We start from the raw sequence: 21,181 nt of genomic DNA on the forward strand, positions 1-21,181 counted from the left end.
GTTAATACGACGCCGTATGAAGCACTTGACTATCAAGGGTAATATCGACATTTCCGTTGGAAATTAATGGTATTTATAATACAACCCCTTCACTTCTAGTCATCGAGTTTTTATTCCCCGTTATCAAAAAAAACAGCCGACGAACAAGAACCCTAGAAATTCATCCTTCGCCTCCAAATTTTGATTCCTTATCCAGAAAGTAATGACGGGATAGAAGATTCCCAATGTACGCTTTATCTGTTCTTCTCGGTTAGAATCACTCACTCTCTTTTCTCTCTCTCTCCGTTTCGTATCGTCTAGATTTCGTTTCTCAGGTTTGTCTTCTTTCTCTGGGTTTGATTAAAAAGTTGAATTCTTTTCGTCTGATTTGAGCTGGAAGAGTGTAAATTTGTAATCTTTTGTGGTGGGTTTTGATCATTGTCTTCTCTAATCGTCGTTCTCCTTCTTTTACAATTTTAGGGTTCTAGCGTTCGTTCACGCGTATCAACAAGTCTCAGGCCAATTCCAATGTAAGTCATATCTAAAAGTTTATCTCTTTCCTATCGGGTTTGTTGAAAAATTGTAGATTTTTGTTTCGTTGCATTGCTATTCATCTGATTTGTTTTTGTTGGCTAATTCGGATTAAGAGAGGAGCTTTCATTCCCCTGCTTCTTGAATTTTATATTGATTCTTTTTGTCTTGTCTCATAGACTGAAGATGTCGTCATCACCTTTTCCAATCTTGGACAACCGCCCAATTGACAAGTGGAAGGTTACGGAGCTGAAGGAAGAGCTTAAGAGACGGAGACTCACTACACAAGGCTTGAAGGTTGATTTGGTTCGGCGTCTTGATGACGCCCTTCGTGCTGAGCAACAAGAGTCTCAGAGTCTCAATACTGCTGCTACTGTGGCAGCGAATCAACAGGCTGAGATTACTAATGCAACTGGAGGCAACGTTACACCAGATCGGATGCAAACCACTCCATCTGCAGCTGAGACAACTCCAGAACCAACTGTGGTCAAGACAACAACTGAAGCATCGGCTGCGATTGAGATAACGCCACCTCCGGTGGTTTCTAAACCAGAGGTTAACGCTGGTGACCTTGATGATGTTAGAGAAGTAGCTGGTCTTGATAGTTCAGTGGTTGATGATGCGAAGCTACAAGAGCCTGAGGTTGCAGATGTGAAAGATGGAGTGGGATCTGGTGTGACTGCAACTGATGCAATAGTTGCTGATGAGGCGTCTAATAAGCCCCAACCTACAGATTCGGAGCTTGAAAAAGCTGCTACGGACAACCAGGTATCGGTTACAGGGTATGAGGTAAAATCTGATTGTATTTCTACTGATTCTGTGCCAACTAATGAAAAAATGGATAACGAAATTGCTGCTGATGATGTCAAATTAGAACAAAATGTTAGTAAGTCCCAAGAGCCATCAACAGTCATTGGTGAATCGCATCCAATGGATGTCGAGAAGGTTTCTGTTGGAGGTGGAGATGTTAGTGATGCTGCTAATGCAGCAGATATGACCAAAGGAAATAATAATAATATCGATGCAGGCGACTCAGAGAAGTTGAATTTAGATAGAAGTTCTGGTGATGAGTCTATGGAGGATGAGCCTGAGTCCAAGCAAACCGAATCAGTTACATCTCATCAAGTGGTGGATAAGTCTGAGAAAAATGATATTGTGGATGCTGGGAAAGGGGAAGCCCCTGAAAACAAAAGCCATCCACTTGTGGCATCTGACAAAAGAAAGCTTCCTGGTAATGGTAAGGCTTCTTGTTTCTCATTTCTTTTATGTGTTATGGCTACTTATGATGAAATCATTTTTACGTTTACCTCATTGTAGATCAAGAAGCTGTTGGAAACAATGAGCCTGTGAAAAGGCAACGCCGATGGAACTCTGGGAGTGTTAAAGTTCCTGAAGCACAGGCCACTAATAGCGTGGCACCACCCACTACAACACCGAAGTCAACTGGTCTGAAGCGTGATTTCTCCCGTTCTGACTCTTCGGTTAGTGAGGATGGACCCAAGGAACGTGTGGGTATGTAAACCATCATCCCTATATGTATGTTTCCATCTCTTGCTCGTTGTTTTATAATACATGTGCTCAATATTTGTTGGCAGTTCCTCCATCATCGAAGGAGCCTACGGATTCACTCAGGATTGATCGTTTCCTTAGGCCGTTCACACTGAAAGCAGTTCAAGAGCTTCTGGGCAAAACTGGAAACGTCACTAGTTTCTGGATGGACAGCATTAAGACCCACTGCTATGTATCTGTAAGACCGCTTCTTCAATCTTTTCGGTTTACGAAAATAATGTCTTGTAACTGATTGTTGTCGTGGTGTGAATGCAGTATTCTTCAGTTGAAGAAGCGGCAGCAACAAGAGAAGCAGTGTATAACCTCCAGTGGCCAACCAACGGAGGCCGCCTTCTGACAGCTGAATTTGTTGGATCAGAAGAAGTGAAGGCGAAACTGGAATCTCCTCCTCAGGCTAAGCCTCCTCAGCCACAGGCTCAGGCTCCTTCTCGCCCACCAGCAACTACTTTGCCACCACCACCGCCTTTGGCAAAAGCACCTCCAGTCATTGAACGTCTTCCTCCTCCACCTCCTCTAGTTGCTGAGGAACAAGAGGCTCCCATAGTCACTCTGGACGATCTTTTCAAGAAGACAAAAGCTATCCCCAGGATATATTACTTGCCCTTGTCAGAGGACCAAGTTGCAGCTAAACTTGCGGCTAACAACAAGTGATCTTGGTTGCTTCTTGTGGTGATTTCATGTCATTGTTTTCGTAGCAGGCTTCTTATGGAATTTAGCTCAGTGCGGACAAAAGTTGAGGACTTGGTTTGGCTATTATCTAGTGTTAGAACGCAGGAGAAGACTTTTATGTTTTTTTACTAGACTTTTGCTTGGAACTTATTTTGCTGGACCTCTTTGCTCTCCATCTCCTTTTTTTTCTTTTCTTCTATGGAGCTTTGAACTATTGTTGGTTCAATAAATAAGTACTGAAATACTATCAATCGTCAAGTAAAATTCTCTCGTCATAAATTTTAGTTGGAGTACAGATCCATTAACATATACATCTTGCATACAACAACCTTTTAACACTCAAACAAGTAATTCACATATGACCTTATATAAACAGACCAAGATATGTTTTAGACCCATACCATATACACATACAAACACATATAAACATGTTACATACAAGACCAAGTTACATGGAGATATGTCTGAATCAGTCCTTCCTTACTTTAGATTTCACTCTTGTGATTTGGTCTCTCTACGTGTTCACTGTAAGATGAGCGGGAAGGGTAGATTCTGTTAGACTTCCTTCCTGTGTCCAAAGAGGTTTCACCGACAGCGAGACTTTGGGCTTTATCTGCTCTCTCCTTTTCTCTCTTTATCTTCTTCTGCTCCTTGAGCTGCTTCTGCATAAGATATAATGGTGCGTAACTTGCTCCTATGGATGACATTTTCTTTTTTAGTGTTTGTTAACGAAATGAAGAATGTTGTAAGAATGATATGTAGTTTGAGAGTTTTCAAGTGAATGCTGAGTTTCGTTGAAGAGTGCCTATTTATAGAAGGTTTATAAGACTTCGTTACCCCTTATTTTATATAGATATAGTTAGTTTTCATTAAAGCTAATTAACTAGAAGGAATTGTCATCTAATATGTGGCTTTCGCTTTAAGGGCGGCTCTTATCTTAGTGACATAAGTTAAAAGTTATGGTCCATTATATTCATCTTCGCCATATATAATATCACTAATTTTTGCATTCTTCCCTAAGTAATCTGAAATAATTAATCGAACAAAACTATATAAATTAGTATATTGTTCAGATTAGTGAGTTTCCATCTTATAATCAATTAATAAGTTATAAATATTTCTACATTACATACAAAATTATTAGTGATGTGAAATTTTAGAACAGGTAAACCATATGCGTCCAAGATATACTGATCTCCAAATATAATATATCAGTTTTAGGAAAATACTATCAACATATGAATGGCGTAGCTTTTACTTTATGGGCGGCTCGTAGATTATTAGATGAATGGCATTAGACAGCCCATAGGTCGATCAATAAAACTGTGGACTGATGATTATTTTATCATCAAATTGACGAAACGATGGAATAGTTTAACTGAAATAGCGGTTTCACAAATTTATATGATTGGTGAGAAACTAGGTTCTGTATAAATGCTTGCACATCGTATCTGATGTGGTTCAACCACTCATGTATACTTGCTTTATGTATTAGGTACGTAGCAATAAATTTGATTATAACATCAACTTCTGCAACGTGCAAATAAAAACATTATCTTTCTCTCCAGGGGAACGTAAATTATTCCTACATTCAATAATACTAACAAGGTGTGAGTTAAAAGACGTAGAATGATAAACAATGTATAAGTAATATTCATTCCATTTCATTATAATTGTTGTTTTAGATTTGGACACACAGATTAAAAAAATAATTAATTTTGTATATTTCTTTGATAAGAACATCATTACCACTAGTGTATATATAAAATTATGTGAATATAAATTAGATCATATGCACGTATAGGTGTATACCCTATAAATTAAATCAAAACTTCTTTTTTTTGTAGTTGCAAATGTAATATGGTTATCACATTAATATGGATCTTTTAAAAAAAGTTATATGGTTAGCACAGTGATTTTAGAAAAATATCGTTCTTATATATCGTTGTATGTTAAAGCAGAAACATAAAACGTGCATGTCCACATCTAATTTGATGTAAATGTGTACGCATGTTATGTGTTCGTGATATCCTTTACAAAGCACATGTGTTTAGAAATTGTTCGAACAGTATATAACATCTTTTTCTCTTATCTTTTAAACAAGTCAAATTTCACATAAAGAAATAATAACTGGAGTTCGACTAGTTGGCCACTAATCTCCGGTCTCCACCTATATTTTGACTACTTAGATTATCTACTCATCAATAAAATATGATTTGACTTATTAGATTGTTTATAATTATTGAAGCACCGGTACCTCGTTAACTTCTATATTTACGGAAAATACTTAGAAACCTTGACACCAAAGGTACTTAATAGTAACACAATAACACTTAACCATGGAAAAAATTATCGATAAGTATTCTCCAATAGTATATAGCTAGATTCACATATATACACACAACCACATGTATATAAGGGACCTAGGAACATCATGGTGAATTGGTGATAGTGATGAATTGATGATAATATATTAAACTCCATGATACTGCTAATTGCTAATTAATTATCTTTATGGATAGTTAAATATAATTAGCACCAAACGCTAATGGAAAACTAAAGTTGAGATGCTTTAAGGAAGGGCACACGCACCTATATTCACCAACATAACTTTTGGGATTTCATAATTATTTCTACATTTGGCTGTAATTGACCGACTCATTCAATTTATTTAAATTAAGGCTAATCAATTAGTTTTAATTAAAGACTTAGAAATGGTGGACCGACTTTAGTTATTGGTTCATGTGGGTTTTCAAATTTATGTATATTTGCTAATGGACAATACTTGCCATCCCACTCCCGAAATACATCACTATCATAATTCACTCATTATATATGTATCACCAAGAACTGATATATGCGTTAATCCATAATAAATTTGAAGATTAACTAGTTTGGAGCCAATAAAAAGTGATTAAGGGACAACTTGTCTCATACCTCTCTCTAAAGGCCAATGCATAAAACTAATCAGACTCTTCTTTTTTCTATTGTTCTTGACATCTCAATCCATATTCTTTAATCAAACGTTCATTGTGGATAATGGAACCAGCAAGTAGAATCCTATAAGGGTAAGTGGTAACTTAAAAATAAAAATGAAAAATTATGTCTGAGCCCGGGTTCGAACCGGGGACCTCTAGTGTGTGAGACTAGCGTGATAACCGACTACACCACCCAGACTTTAATGCTAACCATTTGTCCACTAGAAAATTTAATCTCAATGCAAATAGTGTTATAAAGTGTTGTACAACATAACTGGCCAAGGTATATATTCATTGATCCGCTTTCTGCATACGTGACAAGACGCGGAACGTAATTTGTTAACAAAAAAGAAACTGATAGTAATCAAAAGTAGAAAAAGGAAGATGATCTCTTCGTTGCTCTATTTCGTTTTGAAAACGTTTTGATTTACTCAACGTATAACATAAAGCTGACAAACTCTTGTTTTCTTTGGCCTTCTGACAAAAGCTCCAGTTTTAATTTACAAGGACGATAAGTATAATATTAATAGTAAGATTAGTAATTTACAAGGACAAAGTTAACGTAGAACAAAACTGTTACCAATCGAGTTTAATGTTCCTTTCAATGTAAAGTTTGTCAATGTACTCTATGATAGGTTGTGACGCTTCCATGTACCTCCTCATATTCTTCTCAACAGATTGATCAGTTTCGTTAAGCCGTAACAGAAGTTGATCCCTAGTTGGAAGTGTATACATTCCAGCATAAACCGCGGTCCTAACGGCCCATGTATGAAACGGTGCACATACTTCCGTATAAGCTGTCGTCGCAGCGTCTTTCAAAGAATACTCATCCGTCATCAAGAACTGTTCGAAAATTGCTCGTATTAGGTCTAAGCCTTGTCTCACACGTCGTAGGTTACGCGAACGGCTTCCTGGTGTTTTCACCGTCGCGTTCTCCACGTCTAGGTCCAAAATATTCTGTAACGTGTCTAATGTTTTCGAGGCTTCGACCAAGTCTTTAACCTTGGAGATGTACTCCATCTCAGCAAATTTGAAGGCGAATCCGAGGCAGCTGAATAAGATAGAGACGTGAGTGCATGCACTGCAGAAAGCATCAAGACTCAAACCGTCCTCATCAGTAGATATGTCCGGTTTGAGCAGATCCGCTAGGTTTTCGAACGCTTCGGTGATTACCGACAAAGGTGTGTTGACTCTGGCTGGTGTCTTGCTACACACGGCATCCTCGAAGGTGTCGTCTTCGTCCTCTTCTTCCTCCATTACCTTCTTTCTCCCCGCCTCTTCCTTTTTATATAGCTTCGCCACGATTGCTGAACTTTAGAAAACGCTTTGATAATGATCGTGATGGACTTACGAGGAAATGAAAGATCTAGTGTCTGCGGTTATGTTTTTGAGACGTGACGTTTTGCAAGACTTAAGGGTTCACCAATCAATCAAGGTGAGAAACATTTTTTTATAATGGAAAAACTTTACTATATAAAGAAGAATGGCTAAAAATGCTTGCAATCTATTTTGGTGATAAAAATATGATATATTGTCTTTTGTCACCTACGTAAAAATTTTGCAACATCTAAATGTTAGATTTGTCAAACATACCTTATTAACATTAACGTTTGCAGTAGTTAATTTTTGTAAAAAAAATCTATAAGAACTCGGGATTATATGTGTATAAATAACACTTATGGATTATCTTGATTTATTCGCAAATCAAAGGAAGATGGAGTTGGATAGCTTCATTAAAAGGATGGAAAAGATTAAAACAGATCACACGATCCTTTAAAACTCTCGTCTGATTTCTTCACAACCTGGAGATGGAATAGTCCAATGCATCTACCAAGAAATCTGTGGATACAAAAAACAATTAATTACATTGTACATCTTGTAAGCGATAACGAGCCAAAGACAGAGGCTTTGCTCAGTATCATAGCCCAACAGAAGACACAAGGTAGTGAGATGGGCTTAGAGCAAAAGGACAAACAGAGTGTTCTGAAACCAGTCGCCAATGATAAAGCAACGCAACGTTCATGTCGTACTACGGTCAACACAGCTCACCACATACAGCTATTTAACAGATTTGATTCTCTAGTATGCTGACGTGTTTGTCTTATCCAAAGCTAGCTCATTGTGTATAAGAGCATGACAATGTAAATCTGGAAACGTTAAGTTGAATAATATCCAGTAAAGTTCATCTTCTCTCTAAAGCTTTCTTCAAGCTTATATGGTATCAGAGCACCATGGATAGAGTTCCTGATCCTTTTTCTTCTCACCTTTCGATCACTCATTGTGTTACCTTGAAGCTGTCCGACAAGAACTATCTATCATGGAAGTTCCAGTTCGAACAGTTTCTCAACAGTCAGTCGCTTCTTGGTCACGTCACCGGAGCTACACCGCGTCCGGAGGCTACTCTCACCGTTCGTGTTCAAGAACAAGACACAGAAACCGCTAATCCAGCTTACGCGAAATGGGTTCGCACCGATCAGATCGTTATGGCTTGGTTAGTTGGCTCTCTGTCTGAAGATGCTATCAAAGGCATCTATGGTCTTCGTTCTGCTCAAGAGATCTGGTATCACTTGGCGCAAAAGTACAATAGAGTTACTCCAACAAGAAAGCTTGACATTCAGAGTCGCATTCAGTCTATGAAGAAGGGAAACAAGAAGTTTTCTCAGTATGTCTCTGAAATCAAAGCTCTCTGCGACCAGCTTGAGTCCATTGGAGCTCCTCTCTCCGACCAAGAGAAGATTTACGGCGTCCTTCGTGGTCTCGGACGTGAATATGAGTCCATCACCACCGTCATCGAAAACACGATGGACAACTTCCCTGGTCCAAACTTTGACGACGTGATGTTCAAGCTTACTGCTTTTGATGAAAAACTCACAACTTATGAAGATATAACCCAAGTCTCTCCAACTCAAGCGTTTTATGTAAACAGAGGAGGCTCTTCTTCAAGGGGCCGTGGAAGCTACAGAGGTCGAGGTCGTGGCTCTTACTCTACTCAAGGCCGTGGCTTTCCACAGCAAATCAGTCAAGGAGGTGGCCGAGGAAGCGCTCAACCTGATAATAGGCCTACTTGCCAGATCTGCAACAAGTTTGGTCATCCAGCTTACAAATGCTACAAACGCTTTGACCACTCCTATCAGACTGATGACTTCCATGGAGCTTTCTCTGCTATGCGAGTCTCTGATCCATCAAACGATTGGTATGCTGATTCTGGTGCATCCGCTCACATCACCAACTCCACATCAAACCTTCACAACTCTCAGCCATACCTTGGAGAGGACACAGTTCTTGTTGGTAATGGTGATTTCCTTCCTATTACTCATGTTGGGTCTGCAGTTTTGCCAAGTCTCCAAGGTACTATTCATTTGAATGATGTACTAGTTTGTCCAGATATTGCTAAGTCTCTCTTATCAGTGTCTAAACTCACCTCTGATTATCCATGTGCTATTGAGTTCGATTCTGATGGTGTTGTTGTTAAGGACAAACAGACAAGGCAGCTGTTGACAAAAGGAACTAGACAGAAGGATCTTTACGTCTTGGAGAACATGAAGTTTGTAGCTTACTACTCTTCCAGGCAGCAAACTACGTCTGATAGTGTTTGGCATATGAGGCTGGGTCATCCTCATCTAGACATTCTCCAACGACTCTCAAAGAATAAGGCCATAGTAGTTAATAAGACCACTTCTCGTCTGTGTGAAGCGTGTCAAATGGGAAAGATTTCTAAGCTTCCCTTTTCTTCTTCATCTTTTGTATCAAAGAGACCCCTAGAACGTATCCATTGTGATTTGTGGGGACCCTCTCCAGTTGTATCAACTCAAGGTTATAGATATTATGCTGTTTTCATCGACCATTTCTCAAGATACACATGGCTATTTCCGTTAAAGATGAAGTCTGAGTTTCATAGTGTATTCTTGCGTTTTCAAACAATGGTTGAAACCCAACTTGAGACGAAGATACAGTCTTTTCAATCTGATGGAGGGGGTGAGTTTCTCAGCAGTCAGTTCCTCAGTCATCTAGCGAGTTGTGGTATCAGGCACATGATGTCATGCCCTCACACGCCGGAGCAAAACGGATTGGCCGAACGTAAGCACCGTCATGTTACAGAACTTGGCCTTGCGATGATGTATCAAAGTAAAGTTCCACACCAACTTTGGGTTGAGGCGTTCTTTACTGCAGTCTATCTGGGAAACCTTCTCCCCTCATCTGCTCTAGATCAGTTCAAGAGTCCGTATGAGGTACTAGTTGGAAAACCTCCAGTCTACACATCTCTGAGAGTTTTTGGATGCAGTTGCTTTCCAATGTTGCGATCATATCAACAAAACAAGTTTGATCCTAAATCCCTTCACTGTGTTTTCATTGGATACAGTGAGAAACATAAGGGTTATAGGTGCTTGCATCCTCCTTCTGGAAGGGTTTACATCAGTCGCCATGTCTTGTTTGAGGAGTCAAACTATCCCTATGCTACTGATTATCAAGAGTTTCATACATCGTTAGACACTCCTTTGTTATCTGCGTGGCAGTCAACCTTTATGAAGCCTCAGTCAGTTGAAGAACCTGATCAACCTGTCATAGAAGACATGCCTCCTCTGGTTTCTCCAGCTGTTCCTGTGACTGCAGTAGTAGTACCTCAACAAAACCTATTAAACGACGCAGATTTTCCTCCTTTACCATCTCCTGTTCAGTCTCAGACATCTTCTACTGATTCTTCTTCTATGGCGCCTGTTCCAACACATTCTATGATGACAAGAGGAAAACAAGGGATTCGAAAACCAAATCCTAGATACGTCTTGCTCACCGTCAAGACAAATTATCCTACTCCAAAGTCCACCGCTGCTGCATTGAAAGATGAACGCTGGAACAAGTCGATGAAGCATGAGATGAACAACTTTGAGGTTACTCACACATGGGATCTAGTACCTCCTGATCCTAATGTGACTCCTCTATCTTGTCACTGGGTACATAAAGTGAAGTTGAAGGCAGATGGAACAGAGGATAAGTTAAAATCTCGCTTGGTAGCAAATGGAAACAGTCAAAAAGAAGGTATAGATTTTATGGAGACATACAGCCCCGTTGTTCGAACTGCTACTATCCGGACAGTCCTACATGTTGCCACCGTCAAGAGATGGAAGATAAAACAACTTGATGTAGAGAATGCATTCCTCAACGGTGATTTAAAGGAAACTGTTTACATGAAACAACCTCCCGGTTTTGCTGATCCAGACAAACCTCACCATATGTGCAAGCTACGAAAAGCTATTTACGGTCTCAAGCAGTCTCCACGAGCGTGGTTTGACAAATTCAGTACTTTCTTAATCGAGTTTGGGTTCAAATGCACCCTCAGAGATCCTTCCTTGTTCGTGTATCTTCACGGTACTGATGTCATCTATCTTCTTCTTTATGTCGACGACATGCTCTTGACTGGCAGTAATGATAAGCTGATTGAGAAGTTGCTTTACTCTCTCAACACGACGTTCAGAATGAAGGATATGGGTCCAGTTCATTACTTCCTTGGCCTTCAGGTTCATGCTCACGAAGATGGTTTGTTTCTCAGTCAAGAGAAGTACACAATCGACCTGTTAATCAACGCTGGGATGGACGAGTGTGCTCCTGTTCTTACACCATTGCCACTGCAATTGGATAGAGTACCAGGACAAACAGAGCTCTTTCCTCAGCCTACCTATTTCAGAAGTCTTGCCGGTAAACTCCAATACCTTACACTGACAAGACCTGATATACAATATGCTGTGAATTATGTGTGTAGAAAGATGCATGCTCCGACGGTTGCGGACTTCACAAACCTGAAACGTGTACTGAGGTATCTAAAAGGAACACATACTTTTGGGATCAATCTCAGTGCCAACACGGATATCACTCTCCAAGCCTTCAGTGATAGCGACTGGGCTGGGTGCAAAGAAACAAGAAGATCCACTGGAGGTTTCTGTACTTTGCTTGGATCAAATGTGATATCATGGTCTGCCAAAAGACACCCAACCGTGTCACGTTCCTCAACCGAAGCCGAGTACCGCACACTCTCCACTACTGCATGTGAAATGAAATGGCTAGCAGCTCTTCTTGGCGAAATGGGAGTGTTTATATCTGTCACTCCAAGACTCTACTGTGACAATCTGTCTGCGGTCTACCTCACAGCCAACCCGGCCCTTCACAACCGCTCAAAGCATTTTGATACTGACTTTCACTATGTGCGTGAACGTGTTGCGCTTGGAGCTCTCGTGGTACAACAGATACCGGCATCACATCAGCTCGCAGATATCTTTACGAAGTCACGACCACAACGTCCTTTTCTCAATCTCCGGTCCAAACTTGGTGTCTCAGAACCTCCTGCCACCAGTTTGAGGGGGTGTGTAAGCGATAACGAGCCAAAGACAGAGGCTTTGCTCAGTATCATAGCCCAACAGAAGACACAAGGTAGTGAGATGGGCTTAGAGCAAAAGGACAAACAGAGTGTTCTGAAACCAGTCGCCAATGATAAAGCAACGCAACGTTCATGTCGTACTACGGTCAACACAGCTCACCACATACAGCTATTTAACAGATTTGATTCTCTAGTATGCTGACGTGTTTGTCTTATCCAAAGCTAGCTCATTGTGTATAAGAGCATGACAATGTAAATCTGGAAACGTTAAGTTGAATAATATCCAGTAAAGTTCATCTTCTCTCTAAAGCTTTCTTCAAGCTTATACATCTAGCTAGTTGAAACCGAAAACAAAAACAAATTGTCGTCATTAGAGAAAATATGTATATATGAATTTACCTGCATCATCTTTGGTGAAACACATTGGTGGTTTTATCCTGAAAACATTCCCATGAAGCCCTCCTTTTCCAACGAGGATGCCAAGTTCTTCACAGAGAGAAGAGAAAGTAAGATTCTCGTTACTCAATTTGATGCATTGGCTATTAATGTTAGTTTACCTCTAAGTTGCTCAAACAAGACAGCTGTTTCAGCTTTGGCTGGTGTCTTGTCCTTCCGGTCAGTCACAAGCTCGATCCCAACCATTAATCCTCTTCCTCTCACATCTCCAATTACTGAAACCAAACATAAACGGTTAAGTTAAAAAAATAGAGTACTAATCTGATTAGAAAAATCTCAAATATTGTTTGTTTACTTACTATCATGTCTTTTCTGAAGATCTTTCAAACGTTGAATAAGGTGTGAACCAACTTCAGCACAGTGTGTTTGACGTCTCTCCTTATCAATAACGTTTAGAACAGCAAGTCCACCAGCTGAACACACTGGGTTTCCACCAAAAGTGTTGAACTGAATCTTTGTAGCTAAAACGCTAGCGATCTCTGGTGTAGTCACTACAGCTCCTAATGGTAATCCATTTCCTATTCCCTGTGAGCAGAACATGTACACTTTCTCAGCAAAATTACACCATTTTTTTGGAAGTTAATAACAGTCAATATAATCGATGATTAGAGAAGAGAGCAAATGGTAAGAATTTATTTTGACAAACCTTTGCCATTGTAACTATGTCAGGAACTACATCCTGTGTCTGAAAACCCCAATAATGACTTCCTGTCCTGCCAAATCCAGTTTGAACTTCATCGGCGATGCATACACCACCAGCTTTGCGTACAATGTCATAAACCGACTTTAAGTAACCAGGAGCCAATTCTACAGCTCCTCCTACCCCCTGAAAGTTTTAAAATGATAATGACATGGTGAATAGAGGTGTAACTCAAAAGAAAAATAGTTTTTAACTTAATGGTTCTTTTAGACAAATAAAAAACCTGGATGGTCTCTGCAATAAAACCAGCCACTTTTCCAGAAGTACCATAGTCAATATGGTCTTGGACATCTTTAGCATACATAGAACCATCAGAACCAAATACTCCTCGGTATGGATCTGGATTTACAACATGATGGATCTCCCCCTGCATAATAACAGAGTTGGCAGCACAAAAGTTACACTTAAATAGCTAATAACAGAGTTGGCAACACAAAAGTTACACTCAAATAGTTCCAGAATAGATATATACGGAATAAATATTCCAACCGGCTAAGTAAATAATTGTTACAAATAATGAGGAAATTAATAGATTTAGATAAGAATCAACATAAAATAAACCAAATTTGCATACCGGACACATGAATAGAGAGAATTATATTGCAAATTTTTTTTAACTCTCATGGGTCAAGTTAAAAGACTATATAGTCACACAAATGTTTATGAACTTTTCTCATCAATCAATTTGAACTTGGGGACAAACCTGTGGTAAAGGGTACTTCCATGTGTTAAGAGCTGTGAGTCCAATAGTATTAGAACTTCCACCATGATAAGCATTTCTCATCGAAATCATCTCAAGGCTACCAGTATAAAGCCTAGCCATCATCATTGCTAGCTCATTAGCTTCTGAGCCAGAATTCACAAAGTACACAACCTGCATCCAAATATTATGAAAGCACTGATTCATCCACAAAAAGCAATAACATAATAACCTCACTATATTACCTTTAGGTTTCCAGGCATCTTCGCCGCTAACGCTTCAGCGAAATCGCCTATAGCGTGATGTAGGTATATGGTTGTAGCGTGCTGAAGAAGCTTGCTTTGTTCATTAATAGCGTTGAGTATGTCGGGATGGCAGTGACCGCATGAGACCGTGACTATTCCAGCAAAGGCATCGAGGTAACGCCTACCGGTTTCATCAAACAAGTACTGCATCTTCCCTTCCACGATGTTGAGCTGCAAGTAATACAAATAGATCAAGAAGAACCCTAAAGATTGATCATAAGAATGCAAAAAAAAAAAATATTAATCCTTTAAATACAACTATATATTAGATTTGTGCAGTCAAGATCACGAGAAGAACGTACAGGCTTTTGGTAGAAATGGAAAAGAGAAGGTCCGAGAAACTTCTTCCGTTTCTGGAAGACTTCATCTGCGGAAGGACCATTATACGGCCGCGGCTGGTAATCAAACGGCGGAAGCTGCGGCGGAGAAGAGGTGGAGTAATCAGAGCGGAGGAAGGTGATCGCAGGGGAATGGATCCGGGAGGAAGTTGAAGCTCTATCTACGACTCTCTTGAGAAGTTGCCTCTGTAAAGCCATTCTGCTGTTCTGTACGGAGTAGTTAGAGAAAGATTAGGACCAATCACGGTCTTTATAAGACTGCTAAGTAAGATTAGTACATGGAATCACAAGGTTTTGAGAGATGATGACGTGGCAATATGATTCTCAAAAAAAGATTCCATGTGAATTAGATTTGCGGTACTGACACAGTCACACATCATCGTCGATATCCTCTGCAAATTAAAATAATGACTAGAGGCGGAGTATCCAAGATACCATCCTCGAAATCAATTATTAATATTTAAAATCTACGATGATAATACCGAACAAACGATGATATAAATCTTCTAATCATGCATTATTGCAAAACTAAAATCAATACATTAGTTTACGGATTAGGCGTCATATGCGTCCAAACCAAATGCACCATTGTTATTTGCACGGTTAGAATTAATGATATATTAATGTGTTGATTAGAAATGTTTTAGTGGCTAATTTACGATTATTAAAGTGGTCGAAAGATATACTACAAAGATTAAGATCTTTCAACAATATATAAATGACATAAACACTCCATACGATTCAAAATATAATATATCTAGGTTTGGCTGCGTGATTCTGATTTTTCACAACATCATTGTTTTTATGTTCATGAATGTATACCGTCTTAAGCTAATTAAGTTTCTGTGTTATCTTTTAATAACCAAAAAAAAATGATGACAAAAAAAACCAAAAAACATATACCTAACTATTAAAATGAACATTATCTTAGAACAAAAATGTTAAATAATTAAGATTTAAGACGCATACCTATTTCATTTGTTTAATAAGAAAGAATTGAAACATGGAAGAGTCAGACGTGTACGTGACTATCGCTTGCAAACGTAACACAATAAAGTCATGTTGATAGAGCTGTCGTTGATAACAACCAAAGCATTTGATTTTTAAAAGCTATTAATTACTCTTATTCCTAACTCATTGATCTGGCTTTAATTTGGTCATCGATACGTACTGAAACCGAAATCATCATATTTATTTGGCTAATCACCAATACAAACCAAAGTTCATAAATCTCTTTTTTTGACAAAGTTCATATCAATCTTATTAAATTAAAAATACTTTTAAAATGTTTAGAAACATGGATAATAGTATATCAATCTGCAAAAAAAAAATACTATTGTTTTGAAACATAAATAATAGTATATTAAAAAAAAAGTAACGAGTTTATGTTATTAAAAATTTTTTGGATCAATATTTTTATTTATCATGATTAAAAGTTAATAGTTATAGTTTGATGCCATAAATTATGAAATCCTGTGTATCTTAATATCCTGAGGGGAACCCTCCTTTTCTTGGATCACTAACTGCTACAAGCCTACTCGTTCCGTTTGAATTTCCACCGGATTCTACAACTATTAACTGAGAAATTGCTCCATCAGCGATCGGCGTTAGGACATGACCTTTCTTCTCCAAAACGTCTCTTGTCTCTTTAGGAAGCTCAAAATGATCATCGTAAACCGTCTTCCAATCCTCATACGAAATTCTATTTGGTATCAGCTGCAAAATGACATCACAAAAAAATTAGCTATAAACAAAAGAACAAGAAAGTTTCTAATTTGGGTAAAAAAAGATGCAAAAACCTGGTGGAAGATTCTTGGAGCCATGACGGAAGAGAGAGGATCCATGTTGAGGAAAAAATGATTCAAGAAAACTTGTGTTGCTCCAGGGATGATATACAATCCTCCACTCGCACCAACTGCAGCTTTCACTTTACCGTCCTACAGAAACCAAAGCAGAAAACACTGTCATTTAGAATCCCAATTCCGACTTTCGTGAGCACAAGTAACATGTATTTTGACCAACCTTGAGTACAATGGTGGGAGACATTGAAGACAAAGGTCGTTTCCCGGGACGGATGAAGTTAGCCGGTGCTGGAGGCGGCACATCTGGTTGGGGCTTCATGGGGATCGAGAAGTCGTCCATTTGGTTGTTCAGAACGATTCCGGTGCTAGGGGACAGCTTTGTTGCCCCAAAGTAACCGTTTACTGTAGTAGTCATTGCTACAACATTCCTCTCCTTATCTATTATTGAGAAATGGCTCGTCCCATGATCATGAATCTCATTCCATCTACAAAATAAGAGAAGAAACATCATAAAATCTATTCGAATAAGATGGATTTTAATTGATAGAAAAACTTACTTGCCACCATAATATTTAGGATCAAAGGTTTTGTCATCGTTGATCTTTTTCTTCAGTTCTTGTGCAAACTTTGGAGACAACATATCCGAAACAACCTTAGTAACATCGACGAAATCTGGATCCCCGAGGTTCATTCTGACCGCGAATGCATGTTTTAGAGCCTCAACTAGTCGATGAACACCTAATGGTCCCGCAACACCCTTTGGAATTCCATATTGAGAAAGAATATTCAAAATCTGCAACACAAGAAAACTCCCAAAAATTAAATAAATGTAGGGTTTGATGAAATATAAATTTTTAGCCAAAAGAAAAAAAAAACAGACTTACAAGCACCATTGAAGGGCCACCAGAGGAAGGAGGAGGCATACCGAGTAATCGGTATCCAAGAATATCGTTAGATAATGGTTTTTTAACTTTAACTTTGTAACTATTCAAATCTTTCAAAGTTACTATCCCTCCCAACTTTTGTATATCATTCACCAGGTTAACCCCAACCGTGCCATTGTAAAACACTTTTGGACCATGCTCAGCGATTTGCTTAAGTGTGAAAGCCAATTTTGGGTTACGAACAATCGTCCCTGGTTTCTTCAGCTCACCATTTGAAGCAAATAGCTCAGAGAGACCACCTTTGTCTGCTAAAATATCATCTCTGGTCGCGTTCATCTGCATATAAAGATACTTAGAAATCATGTATCCTTCAGCTGCCAGTTTCTCTGCAGGGTACACTAACTGCTTCCATGGTAGCTTTCCGAGTTGTTTCCAAGCAGTGAATAGACCTGCGACTTCCCCGGGGACACCTACTGATAGGGGTCCTTTCTTCTTTAGTTCAAGATTACCGCCATACATATCCTACATTAAGAACGTTAAGGAAAAGTCTACTTAAGCTCAAAGGAAAAGGCTACATATAATAATGAATACAAAACAATTTATAGAAAACGATAAAATGATTTAAAAATGCTTTTAAGTCAAATAATATAGTGAATAAGTTAATGTTATGATTGAAAAGCATTCTAAATGGATTTTTAGTTCGTTGATTGTATGTTTTGTATTATTATTTAGAGAGAAAAATAAATATTTGGCAAAAATATATAAAAATTTAAGAAAACATTAGCAAAAATTTTATAAAAAGAATAAAATGATAACGAAAAAATAATAAGAAGCTGAAAAAGATACATAATATATGTTGGAGAAGTTAATGTGATAATTACATCTATAATTCCACAAACATTTGTTAATACTAAATATTCATCAATTATTTTTACATCAAATTTGTAGAAACTTTATAATTGATTTTAAACTAATTGAAGTTGAAAATTATATTTTTAATGTTTTTAATTAGGAAAATATCCTAGGATAGCACTAAAAAAGTTTCTGTCACAAATATAGTTTCAAAGAATCAAAATGACCAAAATGTTTCATTAAAGAGGTAAATATACACTTATACACATAAGATTAACTAATTCAAACCTTAAAGTTTAGAGTTAAGGGATGGTGATTTGAGATTAATGTTTAAAATTTTATAAAGTAGAAAATAAATATTAGAAATTTGAAAATAAAAATTTTTAAAATAGTTTCAAATAGTATTTTCGAATTACAAAAAGAAATTTTGAAAAAAATAAAAAAATTCAAAAAAAATTCAAAAAAAATTATAAAAAAGTTTGAATTTGAAAACATATAATCTAAAACTATTAAAATATTTTATTTTATTTATTTTATTTATTTTATTTATTTTATTTTTATTTTTTATTTTTTATATATCTAGGGTATTAATGTCATTTTACCTATTAAATGAAACATTTTAGTCATTTTTCTTCTTGTGGTCTATTTTTGTGATCAAAACTTGAAAAATGTCTATTTATGAGAATTGCATTTTTAATTATTATTCAAAATTTATGACATTATATACATAATATATATTTTCTTACAATATTTATATCTTCGAATTTGTGGAAAACATCTAGTCTATATTTTTGAAGAATGCTAAGACCATTATCCCCAAATAATATGTATGTTATACACCAGGAGCTAAGAAAAACTATATTATATTTTTCAGAAACGTTTAAGGATAACACTTATTTTAAAATGCATATTATGACAAGAGGAAAAATAACGCATTAAGCAAAACATAGTTACCTCAGTAGCTCGTAAAGGAGCGACCTCTCTAAAATCATAAGCAGTTTCTTTACCACTAGCCATCTTAACCACTGCAAAAGATCCACCGCCTAGACCGCTAGACCCTGGATTCACAACCCCCAAACACAGAGCAACGGCCACAGATGCATCCATCGCGTTCCCTCCTTGCCGAAGAACATTCATTCCGATTTTTGAACACTGCCCATGGTCTGTCGCAACCGCAGCGTTAGACGCAACAATACTGTGCTGTCTTTTCTTAGCCGCCACGTTTTGGAGAAATGCGAATAGAAGAAGAACGATCGTTACTGTTCGAGCTACGGTGGATGAAGAATCAAACCAAATATTAATCCACAGATGATAAAAAATAAATAAAACGTTTGAACGACAAGAGTTTCGTTTAACAAAACTTTTGAAAAAGTGTCGAGACTTATATAACTTATTGGACGTTGAATTTTTAGTTCTTATGAGTTCATACTTATGAATATGAGTTAAATATTTTTTTGGTAAAAATATGAGTTAAATATTGAAGCTTGTTAGTAGCAATCAGTCAATTTTCACGCTAGAAAACCAAATGAGTTTACAAAGAAACTAACTATATATTGAATAATCGTTGACGATTCTTGTATAGAATTAGAGAGAAAAATAACTTACAATTCATTTGTATTTCACTTGCAAAATATTGAATAAAAATGAGATTTGTTCAAACGAATATAAATAGGACGCTGTGGTTTTGAGCTATCTTGGACGATAGACAAATTTAGAATCTATAAAACCTTTAAAAAGTTGCATGTCCTTTATGTACTCTTTTAAGTAGTTCCCTTCTTTTGTCAATGTTATAAATATTCTTTAGACTACATCGGTTAAGTGTTAATCTACCTATATTTAAGAAATTAAGATATTCATTAATGATACATCACAACTTTCCTCAAATAACACATCAAGTTATTAGAGATTTGTGAGTCCGTGATCATAATTATTAACATATTGATCGATATCTGATTTTACAAATAATAAATTCATAAAGTAAAAATAATTAGCCGGATTATGATTAATAAAAGACATAATTTACCGTTTCCAAAAGGTGCAAGTCTTTTTAAAGGGTCATTTAAAAAGCTCTTTTGACTACATTGATCTTAGTATTTAATAATGTTTCTTTTTCCACTTTTCTATTAGAACAATCTATTTATTGATTGTCAATTAGCATCGAGTTTAAAAAAAATCCATGAAACTTAATATCATAGTCAATAACCGATCTTATAGTTATAGTGAGATTCGGCGTCACAATGAACAAAAAAAATAGAATCTATAATTCCCGTAACGTTTCTCTTTGAGTTAAAATATGGTTGTAAATTTTGCCAACAATACACCACTTTCAAGACCACCATATATATGGATTTAAACGTACCAGGCAAGTAAGACCATATTACGATTGGTCAAACAAGTGATGCCAATTAGTCAATTACTACTATGTTTGATTAAGAAAATATAAAAATAAAAGGTTACCTATCATAAACAAGTTCGATACACTACGCCGTTGAAAAAAATCAAGTTCGATACACTGCGCAGTTGAAAATATCTAATCCGATATCAATATTTTGAAGGGAACCTTCCTTTTCTTGGCATTTTGATTAAATAATCCGATACATATTAACTGAGTTTATATTGCAGATGATGAAGCAGAAGATGAAATCATTAATTTTGGAGAATCCTTCATCGATCATTACTTTGTAAGTATAGAAAGGCAACGAATCCTGGCCTCTGTATAATTCAAAAAAAAAAAAAAAAGGCAACGAATGAACCTTGATTTTTATATGAATTACTTCATGGTCACGACGTGCAATGCTGTAACATAATTCGAATGTATTTACCGGTATACATTCAGTTATGTGAAAAGCTTAAGGATGATTATCAATTGAAGGAGACTGATAATGTAAGCATAGAGGAAAGTGTTGCAATATTCCTTAACATATGTATTCAAAATGCAACTCAGAGGTTTGTTGGAAAGATATTTAGTCATTCACAGGAAACTATAAGCAAGAAATTCTACGAAGTGTTGACTGCTCTCGAGAAAATGGCGGTTGATTTGCTTAGACCTGG

The 21,181-nt window shown here is 37.2% G+C and overlaps 4 protein-coding genes and 1 non-coding gene across 8 annotated transcripts; 1 reads left to right on the plus strand and 4 right to left on the minus strand.

Moving 5' to 3' along the window:
- The first annotated feature begins 84 nt into the window (after window positions 1–84).
- LOC103835104 (apoptotic chromatin condensation inducer in the nucleus) lies at window positions 85–3,023 on the plus strand. Of its 3 annotated transcripts, none has more exons than XM_009111206.3 (6): window positions 85–314; window positions 460–509; window positions 690–1,747; window positions 1,828–2,022; window positions 2,106–2,257; window positions 2,335–3,023. In XM_009111206.3, the coding sequence occupies exons 3-6, from the start codon at window positions 697–699 to the stop codon at window positions 2,728–2,730; spliced, it is 1,794 nt and encodes a 597-aa protein (XP_009109454.1). In that variant the 5' UTR covers window positions 85–314; window positions 460–509; window positions 690–696; the 3' UTR covers window positions 2,731–3,023. The 3 variants fall into 3 exon arrangements, with proteins under 3 accessions (XP_009109454.1, XP_018509300.1, XP_033132993.1); XM_018653784.2 differs by having other exon boundaries at window positions 110–249; XM_033277102.1 differs by lacking the exon at window positions 460–509 and having other exon boundaries at window positions 121–314.
- LOC103835106 lies at window positions 3,021–3,980 on the minus strand. The gene has a single exon (XM_009111207.3). It carries the CDS (start codon window positions 3,453–3,455, stop codon window positions 3,234–3,236), a length of 222 nt encoding a protein of 73 aa, XP_009109455.1. The 5' UTR covers window positions 3,456–3,980; the 3' UTR covers window positions 3,021–3,233.
- Window positions 3,981–5,851: 1,871 nt separating this feature from the next.
- TRNAV-CAC lies at window positions 5,852–5,925 on the minus strand. The gene has a single exon. It is a non-coding gene; the product is annotated as a tRNA-Val (tRNA).
- Window positions 5,926–6,176: 251 nt separating this feature from the next.
- Window positions 6,177–15,464, minus strand: LOC103835108 (alanine--glyoxylate aminotransferase 2 homolog 1, mitochondrial). 2 transcript variants are annotated; one of them, XM_033277093.1, is made up of 10 exons: window positions 14,871–15,464; window positions 14,557–14,799; window positions 14,195–14,425; window positions 13,953–14,123; window positions 13,473–13,616; window positions 13,196–13,375; window positions 12,849–13,074; window positions 12,651–12,764; window positions 12,493–12,579; window positions 6,177–7,033 (listed from the first exon to the last, which is right to left on the minus strand). In XM_033277093.1, the coding sequence occupies exons 2-10, from the start codon at window positions 14,788–14,790 to the stop codon at window positions 6,303–6,305; spliced, it is 2,118 nt and encodes a 705-aa protein (XP_033132984.1). In that variant the 5' UTR covers window positions 14,791–14,799; window positions 14,871–15,464; the 3' UTR covers window positions 6,177–6,302. The 2 variants fall into 2 exon arrangements, with proteins under 2 accessions (XP_033132984.1, XP_033132985.1); XM_033277094.1 differs by lacking the exons at window positions 6,177–7,033; window positions 14,871–15,464 and adding an exon at window positions 7,251–7,565 and having other exon boundaries at window positions 14,557–14,790.
- A 483-nt stretch (window positions 15,465–15,947) lies between these two features.
- Window positions 15,948–19,896, minus strand: LOC103835109 (glutathione hydrolase 1). The gene is made up of 7 exons (XM_009111211.3): window positions 19,736–19,896; window positions 19,085–19,398; window positions 17,279–17,800; window positions 16,952–17,187; window positions 16,615–16,879; window positions 16,392–16,529; window positions 15,948–16,308 (listed from the first exon to the last, which is right to left on the minus strand). Exons 1-7 carry the CDS (start codon window positions 19,740–19,742, stop codon window positions 16,075–16,077), a joined length of 1,716 nt encoding a protein of 571 aa, XP_009109459.1. The 5' UTR covers window positions 19,743–19,896; the 3' UTR covers window positions 15,948–16,074.
- Between the last annotated feature and the right edge of the window lie 1,285 nt (window positions 19,897–21,181).

Source organism: Brassica rapa, chromosome A08 (genome assembly GCF_000309985.2).
Source record: "Brassica rapa cultivar Chiifu-401-42 chromosome A08, CAAS_Brap_v3.01, whole genome shotgun sequence".
In the NCBI taxonomy this organism is placed as follows: domain Eukaryota; kingdom Viridiplantae; phylum Streptophyta; class Magnoliopsida; order Brassicales; family Brassicaceae; genus Brassica; species Brassica rapa.

Coding starts and splice junctions, on each gene's coding strand:
- LOC103835108 (XM_033277093.1), bottom strand. CDS start 14,790: ATGGCTTTACAGAGGCAACTTCTCAAGAGAGTCGTAGATAGAGCTTCA. Junction 14,426..14,556: donor TCCATTTCTACCAAAAGCCT/GTACGTTCTTCT, acceptor TATTACTTGCAG/CTCAACATCGTGGAAGGGAA. Junction 13,075..13,195: donor ACATAGTTACAATGGCAAAG/GTTTGTCAAAAT, acceptor TTCTGCTCACAG/GGAATAGGAAATGGATTACC.
- LOC103835106 (XM_009111207.3), bottom strand. CDS start 3,455: ATGTCATCCATAGGAGCAAGTTACGCACCATTATATCTTATGCAGAAG.
- LOC103835104 (XM_009111206.3), top strand. CDS start 697: ATGTCGTCATCACCTTTTCCAATCTTGGACAACCGCCCAATTGACAAG. Junction 1,748..1,827: donor AAGAAAGCTTCCTGGTAATG/GTAAGGCTTCTT, acceptor ACCTCATTGTAG/ATCAAGAAGCTGTTGGAAAC. Junction 2,023..2,105: donor TGGACCCAAGGAACGTGTGG/GTATGTAAACCA, acceptor ATTTGTTGGCAG/TTCCTCCATCATCGAAGGAG.
- LOC103835109 (XM_009111211.3), bottom strand. Junction 16,530..16,614: donor CTCCCACCATTGTACTCAAG/GTTGGTCAAAAT, acceptor TGGTTTCTGTAG/GACGGTAAAGTGAAAGCTGC. Junction 16,309..16,391: donor CTCCAAGAATCTTCCACCAG/GTTTTTGCATCT, acceptor GTCATTTTGCAG/CTGATACCAAATAGAATTTC.